This window comes from Daucus carota, chromosome 5 (assembly GCF_001625215.2).
Source record: "Daucus carota subsp. sativus chromosome 5, DH1 v3.0, whole genome shotgun sequence".
NCBI classification, from domain to species: Eukaryota; Viridiplantae; Streptophyta; class Magnoliopsida; order Apiales; family Apiaceae; genus Daucus; species Daucus carota.
Window position 1 is genome coordinate 40946337 of NC_030385.2, and position 12075 is coordinate 40958411.

Genomic DNA, 12075 nt, shown 5'->3' on the forward strand with positions numbered 1-12075 from the left:
ATCCATTTTTTCCAGGTCAAGTATAATACGTTTTTAATCATGAAATATGTATCTAAAAGTCGAATATTTGAATAGGAAAGAGTATTCTTAAAATTTCGTGGTTGCAAATTATATATTAAATAAATGATGAATAAGATTGCAAATGTTTACGATGCAAATATGAAAATAAATTATTTCTTAAAATAAATGATTAGAATAATAAGAATGAACAACAAGTAACTTTAGCCATGCAATTGCTATCCAAAAAAAAAACAAACTACATCCACACAATCAAAATGATTTGTCAAGATCGTTGGATGATGACATTTGAAAGATGAAAAATATTAAATACTTTGTTGAGACAAATTATTTCTGTATATTATGTATTAGAGCAGCGATGTAGTCGACGTACATACATAAAAGAATCTTTGTCCTAGGCTCTCAGTTTATTATCAGAGTTACTCTTACAATTTATTTATCTTTTTCTGGTTCACAAAGTAAAGGACCACATGCCTTTATCTAAAATGTCAATAATTAACCAGCTTCTACAACTAGAGTTGGTACAGCACGAAGCGGATGAAGCTTTGCTAGAGTGATTCCAAACTTCTCCTCCATGTCCACTTCCTCTTCTGCAATCCCACCTTCGAGTTCCCAGTCGAAACAATTTATGAGGGAGCCCAATATCACTGGCACCATCCTCATGGCCAATGGCAATCCCGGACATTTCCTTCGACCTGCACCAAATGGAATTAGCTCGTAATTATGGCCATTCACGTCAACTTCCGAGTTCAGGAACCTCTCTGGTTGGAATGACAAGGAATTTTTCCATATCAGGGGATCACGTCCGATACTCCATGTATTGATTAGGACTTGTGAATTTTTTGGAACAGGGTGTTTGAAAATGGAGTTTTAAGCTCATAATTTTATTATGTTCTTGTTGTTAATTCCATAATCTAATGATTGGAAGTTGTTTCTAGATATCGGAACTTAAACTTTCATGTATGGGTTTAAGAATTTTCTTAATGAAATCCATAAGAGAAATGAAGTTGAAGTTAGTAGCTTGAAAGAGCTTGTTTTTGAGAATGTTGTTTGTCCCACATTGAAAGAAATAAAGGGGGTGTTGGCTTTATATAGTATAACACACATGGGTAGTGCATAACTACTAAGGTGTGTTATGGTGCGTGGTGTTCTCACGAGCCCACGCGCGCGCCGCCGCCGCCGCCCCACCACGGGTCGGGTCGGGTCGGGGCGATTTGGGCGAATGTCTCGGCGTCTCGCGTACGCGAGGCGACCTGGGCGGGGAATTTTATTTCGTATCGATTTAATATAATATTTTAATTAGAATTTATTTATCATTTGGGCTGGGTTGTGTCTGTTGGGCTCAATTGGACTGGGTCGGATTGCATAATTGGGCTAAGTCAGATACAATGAACCTGGACTTGTAACTGATGATATATATTCAGAAATTAAAGTATATATATATAAAACGGATGGTTTAATGTGTGGATTAATATATATCAGCTGTTACATTATAATAAATCAGCTGTTACGATTTATTTTAAATGTGCAGTTTAAATTCATATATTAAATTTGGGGTGGTCAGTTACACTTAGCCTCTAGTATAAATAGAGGACTAAGCTGCTGAGTTTCATACACCACACCCTACATTCTCTTCTCTTCTTCCTCTCTGCTCTCTCTCCCAAACACAAGTCAGTCAGTAGTTGGTTTTCCGGCGAGTGAGGAGCTAGTCGTGGTTGAGCTTCGAAGGTGCTGTAATTCAAAGCTCTGAGCTGTTTTATCCTGGAGGAGGTGTTGCAAGCATCCCCAGTGCAGCAGGTGGGGGCAATAATCTCTTCAAGAGCAGTCAGGTCTTCGTATAAGGCCTGACGACTCAGCTGTTCTTGTGATTTTCTTGTTGTACATGTTCTTGCCTCAAGCTATGGCTACTGGTACAACTTCTTTCCTTCCTCTAGTCTTACAGTCACTGACATGCATGTATTTTACCTTCACGTTTTGTTTCAACTTGCTTGGCTTTGGCTTGTTTAATATGATATATAACTGCCTCTATGTTGCTATAATAATCAGTATATCCAACACAGGGTAGCCGCAGAGTTGAACTTCTTCTTGTACTTGGCGAGGTATTAAGAAAGGAGCCGGTGGGTGTAATCTTCCGGTCTCTTTCACAATACATTGCAAATAAGGCAACCTAGATCTTCCATATTTAGTATAAACAAACCATCAAATTATAATGATGATCAAAAATTATATTATCACCACAAATATAGGAGCCTGTCAAGATATATTTACTATATATATATATATTTCACAACTCATATCATAAATATATATAGGGTTGTGTAATCAGATAATGTAAATTAAAGAAATATATTCTAATAAAAAATATGTTTATTCTTTTTTATCTTCTCGACACTATTAGCATAATTAACTTAAAATATCCAACAATATATATTACGAGGCTCTTAGCCTTTTATTGGAGTTCGACAATGTAAAGGAGCAGATGACTTTATCTAATATCCTAAAATTAATTAGGCAGAACTAGAGTTGGTACAGCACGAAGCGGATGAAGCTTTGCTACAGTGATCCCGAACTTATCCTCCATGTCCAATTCCTTTGGTGCAATCCCACCTTCAAGTTTCCAGTCAAAACAATTTATGAGGGAGCCCAACAACACTGGCACCATCCTCACGGCCAATGGCAATCCCGGACATTTCCTTCGACCTGCACCAAATGGAATTAGCTCGTAATTATGGCCATTGACATCAACCTCAGAGTTCAGGAACCTCTCTGGTTGGAATGACAAGGGATTTTTCCATATCAGGGGATCACGTCCTATAGTCCATGCATTGACTAGGACTTGCGAATTCTTGGGAATAGTGTAGCCACAGAGTTGAACTTCTTCTTGTACTTGGCGAGGTATTAAGAAAGGAGCCGGTGGGTGTAATCTTCCGGTCTCTTTCACAATACACTGCAAATAAGGCAACCTAGATATGTCCGCTTCTTTTACAATCTCTCCCTTCCCGACCACTTCGTTCAGCTCAGCTTTCGCCTTCACTAATATTGTATCTGGATTTTTTAATATCTCGGCCATTGCCCATTCCACTGTACCTGAAGTTGTATCTGTTCCGGCAACAAACAAGTCCTGCAAATGTGTATTAAGTATTAATGATTCTGGACTTATGATAATCTTAGTATCGTAGGTAATAACCTAACAAACCTTAGTTGAGGCATGTCTGAGCATTTGAATATCAGTAATTAATCGTACCCAAAGAAGAACAGAATATGGAACTTACCAGAAATAAGTGTTGGATTTGAGTTCTGTCGATCTCATTTATTGGTAATATTGTTAACAGTTCATCAAGCATATCTGTTGTACTATTCTCACTGAAATTTCCCGATCTCTTTAACTCCAAGCGCTCATTTATCAAACCATCAAACAACTCGAGTAGCTTCTCACAAGAACCAGTAAATCGCCGCTTTATACCCTGTGGATCAATCCACTTAAGAATAGGAAAGTAATCTACCAAATTAGGCTTAGCCGCCTCAACCAACAAGTTCCACACCAACTCCCTGAAGTTTTTACCCTCCTCGGAATCCTGATACAGATCAATCATATCCTTTGAAAATATAGTGTTGGACAAAAGATTAAGCGAAGTTAAAAATGTAGCACGACCAATATCTACAGCCTCACGACTCTGGCTACACTTCTTACAGTATCCAATAAGCTCATGCACCTTCCGACTTCGTATATGCTTACTTGCATCGAGCTTGTTAGCTGTCAGTATAGATGAGCTCGTAATTTTTCTTAAACTTCTCCATTGACTACCAACAGACAAGAACACTACTGAGTATTTATCATGGTCGCAACCGCGTAGAGCATCCGGAACAGGACGATTAGAGAAGGCCAAATCTTGCTTTTGGAGGACTTCTTGAGCTGCACTTGATGAAGAAATGACAATGGTGGTTACACGGCCTAATTTCAGACGCATGATGGGACCGTAAACTTGAGCAAGGGCGTTTAAGGACTTATGCGGGTGCTTGCCTAGCTTGTGTATATTTCCGATGATGGGCAAGGGGTAGGGTCCTGGTGGAAGTTTTTGAGGAGCTTTGCTTGTTCTTCTCCCAAAGAAGCGGAGAGTAAAGAGTAGCAGGATGCACATGGCTACACTGATTAATATTGTATCCATGAATCCTGGTGGAACTGTGGTCTCAGAGCTGAAGATGGTGATGAATATCATAGCTGATGAGTGACTGCCAAAATGACAAGTCTGTGAGATTTGGCATCAAACAAACATGTTTACATGTTTAAAGAGAAACAAGACAAGATGGTTTCTATGTGGTACTATTCATCATCTTAAAATGTGTGATGCATAACACTTTAACCATTAGGCCGACATAAATATGACTATCTCGTGTCTAAATATAATTTTTTCGAAAGATATATACATATGTAAATAATTATAATCTATTTTCTTTCCTTGTGATAAGAGTTATAATTATGGTTCAAGAATAATAAATTTTATATCATAAAATATCTATCTAAAAATCAAATATTTGTAGAGAAGAGAGTACTCTTAAAATTTCATGGTGGCAAATTATATTAAATAAATAATAGATGAATTTGTAGTGTTTATGATTAAAACCTAGCAAGTTGAATTATGCTAATTTGTCACTGCAAGCTATGATAAGTGAAATGATAGATATCAATTATTTATTTATAATTTTATAAAGTAAAACTTGTTTGAATTTAATAATTAAAATATTATTAATGATTTAAAATTTAAATCACCGAACTAATATATTAAAATCAAATATTGATATTATTCTATCTCAGATTACAAATAAGTATAGAAGATCCAAGTCTCATAAATTAAATCATTATAGTTATTTTATTTTAATTAAAAACTAATATACTCAGCCTACTGGAATTAATCAAGACGCAACCAGAGTCGGTACAGCATGTAGCGGATAAAGCTTTGCTAGAGTAATCCCAAACTTATCCTCCATGTCCAATCCTCCTGGTGCAATCTCACCCTCAACTTTCCAGTCAAAACAATTTATGAGGGAGCCCAACATAACCGGCACCATCCTCATCGCCAATGGCAATCCCGGACATTTCCTTCGACCTGCACCAAATGGAATTAGCTCGTAATTATAGTCATTGACATCAACTCTGCAGTTCAGGAATCTCTCTGGTTGAAATGACCAGGAATTTTTCCATATCAGGGGATCACGTCCGATAGTCCATGCATTGACCAAAACTTGAGATCATTGGGTATTAAGTATTAATGATTTTGGAATGTGTATTAAGTATTAATGATTTTGGAATTTTGATAATCTCAGATTGTTGGGTACCATTGCAAATATGGCGTCTAAATATAATTATATTTGAAAAGATTATATAAAAATAGTTAAAATCCATTTTTTCCCTGGTTGTAAGAGTTAAAATTACAGGTTAAGTATAATATTATATTGGGAAAAGATCATGTTATATTTTCATTCTTCCTCACTCGTTGAGAGTGGAACACGGACATCCATATTTCATATTGGAGTATTGGGTTGCAGGGAGTCGAACCCGAATTTCCGTGAATCTGATCTTTGATATCATGATGTTGGAAGAAGGGTTTACTAGAATCATATTATATTCTAACATGACCTTCTAACAATGACAGAGCGAAGGGGGATATTGCTTATAATTCTTTGAAAGAAGCAGAGAGTAAAAGCCAGCAGCATGCATATAAATGTAATGATTATTTTGTATCCATGCATCCCTGATTTTGTGGTCTGAGAGGCGGAGATGCAGATTCATAGAGGGATAACTTTAGCCATGCAATTGCTATCCAAAAAAAAAAAACTATATCCACCCAATCAAAATGATTTGTCAAGATCGTTGAATAATGACATTTGAAAGATGAAAAATATTAGTAAATGCTTTGTTGAGGTCGAATTATTTCAAAGATGTCAATGGCGGCTCCCTTGCAAAACTAACCAGTTTGAACGTAAAGTTTTCAAAACTAACCGGTCTACGTTCAATTTTTCAAAACTAACCAGCCTAAATATAAGAACTCGGGCGACCCAAGTTAGTTTTTTTTACCGTAAGAGTCGCCCCTGCCAAAGGCGACCTCCATTATAGTCTTTCTCAGAGTACAGGTCGCCCCTACCAAGGGCGACCCATGCATAATCATATTAATACAACTACTCTATCCGAGGTCCCACCTTGTTTAGCATCAAGTCATCAACTTAGTTATTTGAATTAGTACTCTCTCCCTTGCATGAATGTGACACATTCATCCTCCTTCTATCACTTTTTTTAAGACTTTTTTAAAATAAAAATTTAACTATCAAAATTTTGTTCACAAAAAAATAATTTAAAAATAGGTTATAATTATATTTTATAAAATATTAAAACACATGTCACCGAATAATAAACGTATAGAATTAAATAGAAGTAACTTATTTCATAGGAAATAGGTATCTATACTTTTATTTTTGACAGGTTTCTATACTGTTGAAATATTAAAAATCCTATTATTTTAAACTATAACATATTTTATTAAATTTGTTTATTTATGTATTTTATGAAAACATATTGAGTGGCCTCTTTATTTTAACCAGCTAAATCTAGGGTGAGCATTCGTTTAACCGAAACCGAATTTTTTTTCGGTTAACCGAAACCGAAATTAGTGAAAACTAGCTACCGAAAACCGAACCGAACTTTATTCAGTTTATAACCGAAACCGAAATTATTATTTCGGTTATTACCGAAAACCGAAATTCAAATCATACACCTTATTCTTGATATAAATGACGTAATTCAAATAGTATATCCAAGCTTATATAACTTCACTTGTCAAAAACTAAACAGTGCATAAAGAATCGGATGTAATGCATGCATTGCTTTGTTCACTGCCGGTGAATCACTGGTACAAATCTGAACAAATTGAATCCAAATTAAGCTATTGAGACTTCGCTGTTAATACAGATACCAAAGCAGCTATAAAAAATAAATCACTATTTATAAATACGTAATAATATATATTATTAATATAATAAATTATTAAAAATTAAAATTTCGGTTAACCATTCAGTTTTTCGGTCAACCGCGGTTAAAAATCGAATAACCGAATTTCAAAATTTTCCCTACCGAAAATCGAACCGAAATATATAATTTGGTTAACCGAACCGGAAAAAGATTCGGTTATTCGGTACGGTTTTCGGTTAAATATATAAAATTATTTAATGTGTTCGGAAAAAATAATAGCTTAACATATTTATTAATTATTTAGAATATATTTAATTCATAAATATTATTGAAACATATACATATATCTGAAATAACATTAAATATTAATATATATATATATATATATATATATATATATATATATATATATATAATCAAATAATGAATATTTTACGCTACCATGCATTAAACCAAACTGATTTTAAACTAGTAATCATTAATTAGCAAGCTAAACAAGCTGGGATGGAGTGGTAATTGTATTAATTCGAGTGGGCATGGATCGCCCCTGGTAGGGGCGACCATCAATTCCAGAAACCAATCCACAGGGGTCGCCCGACTTCTGTATATTTAGGCTGGTTAGTTTTGAAAAGTTGAACGTAGGCTGGTTAGTTTTGAAAATTTTACGTTCAAACTGTTTAGTTTTGTAAGGAGCCTGTCAATGGCACTGCGTTGCGGCTCCTTCAAATTACTGACCACCCGGAACACATTCTTTACAAAACTAACTACCCAAATTTTCGTTAACATATCAAACTGCAAGGACTTGTCATATCAAACTTTAAATATGAGTAGTCTACTCGCCCCTTTAAATTGCAGTTACTGTTCTTCTGTGCATGCATTACAAGTTTGACTGAAAAAGATACAAGAGGTTCTGCAAAAAGACATGGTTCACATGTGTACAGCAATAAGCATGACATGATAGCTTGACAACACACTCCAACTCTACAGTAATATGCATGCTTTGTATAAAGTACCTGCAAAAGAAAGCTGAAGAAAATTTTAAGATACCCTAGACAAAAATGCAGCAGAGACTTGTCATTTCGAAATTTTAAACATGCAAGAAGAGCAGTGCAGGGAGTTGCCATAATACAAATTTTGAATTATGTCATAACTGCAACTACTTTTGAATATACATAATATTACAACAATAATTCAATGTGGAGCTATCCTATAAATATGTTCTCCCCCATACATTCAACACATACACTTCACTCATTTTATTGTTTGTCATTGCAACACTTCTTCTTTTAATCACTTCAATCACCCCAAAATGGATAAGGGCAAGGCACCAATGACCCCCGGCTATGAAAAACGCCTAAAAAAACAAGAGAGAAGACAACCGGAGCTATTGTTGGGAGGAATGCGCAGCAACCAGAACAACCAACAACCGGTCGTGCAACAAAAGCGTCGCCCACCAATGGGACGGATGGCGACGAATCAGCATCCAGGGGGGCTCCAATGAGCCTTAAAGAGGAGATCTTACAGGAGAAACGTCGCCAGGCCGAAGAGCACGCTCGAGAGCTGGCCCAGATGAAATTCAACAACTCTTTCCGCAAGTTTACTACTAGGAGAATCAGAAAGGGCAAAGATTGGGTGCCGACATATCAGGAGGTATTAGACGAGTCGGAACGTTATCCTGAAGTTCAACAACTTTATTTTGACAGACTTCGTCGGTTGGGTATCCCATTTTCTGATGCTCGCTACAATCGATACATGGCTGGAATTACGAAAGAATGTGATGCACTGCAGAAGAAACTTGATGCACGTGAAGAAGCTGAATTTTGGGAAGTATGGGGAGATGTGCCAAATTTTCTTTATGATTGCAATGAAAAGCATACCTCGGTGGCCGCTGATGCTGAAGATGATGATGAAGATTATGATTCCGACTATTATGTCGACATAACTCAGGATTGAGAATATTAAAGACGTCGAACTTATCAAATGTACTTTTATTTGCAGTTTTTATTTTTGCAAATCAGAATGATATGAGCAATATCTATTTATATTAACCTAAACAAAATTATTCATATTACCGAAAAAACCACATATTTTAGTGCTTATTTTTTATTATTGTTAATCCAAGCATTACATAAACTGAGGGATGTGTAATTTAAAGGAAACACAAGCATTACATAAAATTAAAAGAACACAAGCATTACATAAAATTAAAGGAAACACAAGCATTACATAAAGTTTTAATAAAATTACATTTGATTAAAATAATTAAAATATTTGAAATGCAAGTCTCTGCATTTCTTGTATCTTTTTGAGTCAAACTTGTAATGCAGTAGAACAGTAGCTGCAATTTAAAGGGGTGAGTAGACAACTCATAATTAAAGTTTGATATGACAAGTCCTTGCAGTTTGATATGTTATTGAAGGATGCAGTTATTCCCCTTTAAAATAATGCATTTACAAGTGGCTAAAAATCTTTCCGGATCTGATAATAATTTTGGATTTTACAAGTCCTTTGGCTTTAATTCTAATGCAGCCTTACTTTCTGCAGAACCTTTACTTTATGACATACTGTTCATCATGTGAACCTCTGCATTATGAGATACTACTGTTGATCATGTGAATATCAGCATTATGGGATACAACTGTTGATCATGTGAATATCAGCATTATTTCGTTGCAATGTTATGCTATGCCTATAAATAGGTTCACATACAATATGCACAATGCACACACAACCATAGACCTCACACAAGATATAGTTCATCATAAATCATGAGTTACACACCAGGTGATCTGTTTGTTGCCATGGGTAGAAAATGGTGGTGTGATGATGACTTTACGTACTCTTTAAACCCTAATTTACGATACTCCCCTCAGTCGATTACCACCATGTTGAATGAGTGGGAGTGGCGTGTGCGTAGGCATGAAGTGTGCATGGAACGTTGTGCACTAGCTGGGATTCCGATTCCTAAACAAAGGGCTCGTACTATGCCTCGAGAAACGCCGTAGCAGCTGGAGGCCGCCCTCTTCAGAGCGAGAGAAGAGGAGAATCGCATGAATCTGCGACTGCATCGTCATAGTCTATACGATGATGCTAGGATGTTTCGGGAAGAAGGGGACCGGTTTAAGGAACAACAATACCTTGCATTGGTCACCACTCCGGATTATTATTCTGATAGTGTAATGTCGTCCGAGGACGATTAAGTGGTCTGTAGTTTCGTCGTGATTGTTTTCTGCTTTTCAATTTAAGTCGTGTTATCGTTGTTTTAATATCTTCTATGAATAAAAGTGCTGTGTTTGATCAAATGCATTCGGGACAAGATATTACATGACGTTTTCGGATTAACAAAAATAAAACAATAATAATATTATTTATCTTTTATGAGCTTAAATATGAACTTAAATATTAAAATATTATATTTTAATATAAAATAATTTTGTAATATTATATCATTATATAATATAATATTATAAAATATAATAATATAAATAATATATCACAATTTCCCCTTTTTTTGAATTTTTTATAAATTAAATAAACGAACTGAAAAGTGAAGAATTTTTGAGCAAACCAACAAACATTTTCCCTTCTATGTTCGCCCGTGGGGGGGGGGGGGGCGAACATATAAGGAAAAATGTTTGTTGTTCGCCCCTGGGAGGGGCCTGCTGCAAAAATAATTTGTGTGGTGTTCGCCCCTGGTTTTTGTGAATTAGGGTGGTTAGTTTTGTGAAGTGAAAAAAAAGGTGGTTAGTTTTGTAAAGAATTGATTCAGGGTGGTTAGAAATTTGAAGGAGCCCTGCGTTGTACCCACAAAATCTCACCAACCCCCACCAAATCCCAATTCCTGTATATTATGTATTAGAGCATTAATGTAGTCGACATACATACATCAAAGAATCAACGTCTTGTGAGGCTCTCAGTTTATTATCAGACTTACTCTTACACGTTACTTATCTTTTTCTGGTTCACAAAGTAAAGGACCACATGACTTTATCTAATATGTCAATTATTAACCAGCTGGTACATTTACAGTTGGTACAGCACGAAGTGGGCTCCTTCAAATTACTGACCACCCGGAACACATTCTTTACAAAACTAACCACCCAAATTTTCGTTTCACAAAACTAACCACCCTAATTCAACACCCCTCGGGCGAATACAGAAGAAAACATTTTTTTTAGCCGAGATTCTGCTACGGGCGAACAGTAAGAATTCAGGCAAGTGTGTTCGCCCCTGCCAAGGGCGAACATAGTTGTGCAGCTGTGACGTGTCCGGCCCAGTCAGGGGCGGCCACGTGTCCAACATAACCCTTAAACCCACCCCCCCTTTGTTTCTTCTTCATCTTCGCCGCAGCACCACACCACAAGCTTTGTATTTCCAGATTTTACACACACACCACAAGCTACAATTTGTAGAAGAAAGGGAGAAAAGGGGGAAAAAGGAGCTTGCTTTGCTACTTTCACCGGATCAATTAATCAATTTCACCCATTTTCAAGGTTTTTCCACCATTCTCAATCTGATTAAAATGCATGCATGTATTTTTATAAATTTGATAATGATTGATCTTAGTTGCTAGTAGATACAAATTATATGACAAGCTTGATTAGTAATTTGTTTGATAATTTATAATGGGTTTTGTTAGTTGGTATTTGTTAGTGATAATTTTAGTTTAGATTAGTAGTTGGTGATGATTGTTGTTGATTAGTAGTGGTAGTGATAATTTTAGTTTAGATTAGTAGTTGGTGATGATTGTTGTATTATTTACGTTAAGAGTAGATTAAATATAATCAATTTAATTTTAGCTTTTATTGAATTAAATTAAATTAAATTAAATTAAATCGAATTAAATGAAATTAAATTAAATCGAAGTAAAGTAAACTTGACACCATTAAATTAAATAGGTTAGTTGGCCTTGGTTAGCTTTAAGCATGGGATTAGTAGTTGGTGATGATTGTTGTATTATTTACGTTAGGAGTAGATTAAATATAATCAATTTAATTTTAGCTTTTATTGAATTAAATTAAATTAAATTAAATCGAATTAAATCGAATTATATTAAATTAAATTAAATCGAATTAAATGAAATTAAATTAAATCGA

The 12075-nt window shown here is 35.4% G+C and overlaps 1 protein-coding gene across 1 annotated transcript; it reads right to left on the minus strand.

Annotated features, from left to right (window-relative positions):
* Positions 1 to 2367: 2367 nt before the first annotated feature.
* On the minus strand, positions 2368 to 4369 carry LOC108223380 (geraniol 8-hydroxylase-like). Its single transcript, XM_017397608.2, has 2 exons — positions 3291 to 4369; positions 2368 to 3139 (listed from the first exon to the last, which is right to left on the minus strand). Exons 1-2 carry the CDS (start codon positions 4233 to 4235, stop codon positions 2522 to 2524), a joined length of 1563 nt encoding a protein of 520 aa, XP_017253097.2. The 5' UTR covers positions 4236 to 4369; the 3' UTR covers positions 2368 to 2521.
* Between the last annotated feature and the right edge of the window lie 7706 nt (positions 4370 to 12075).

What these genes read in the sequence shown, in the direction of transcription:
- LOC108223380 (XM_017397608.2), bottom strand. Translation starts at nt 4,235, where the DNA reads ATGATATTCATCACCATCTTCAGCTCTGAGACCACAGTTCCACCAGGA. An exon ending in AAATCCAACACTTATTTCTG is followed by an intron (nt 3,140 to 3,290) that starts GTAAGTTCCATA and finishes ACACATTTGCAG; the next exon opens with GACTTGTTTGTTGCCGGAAC.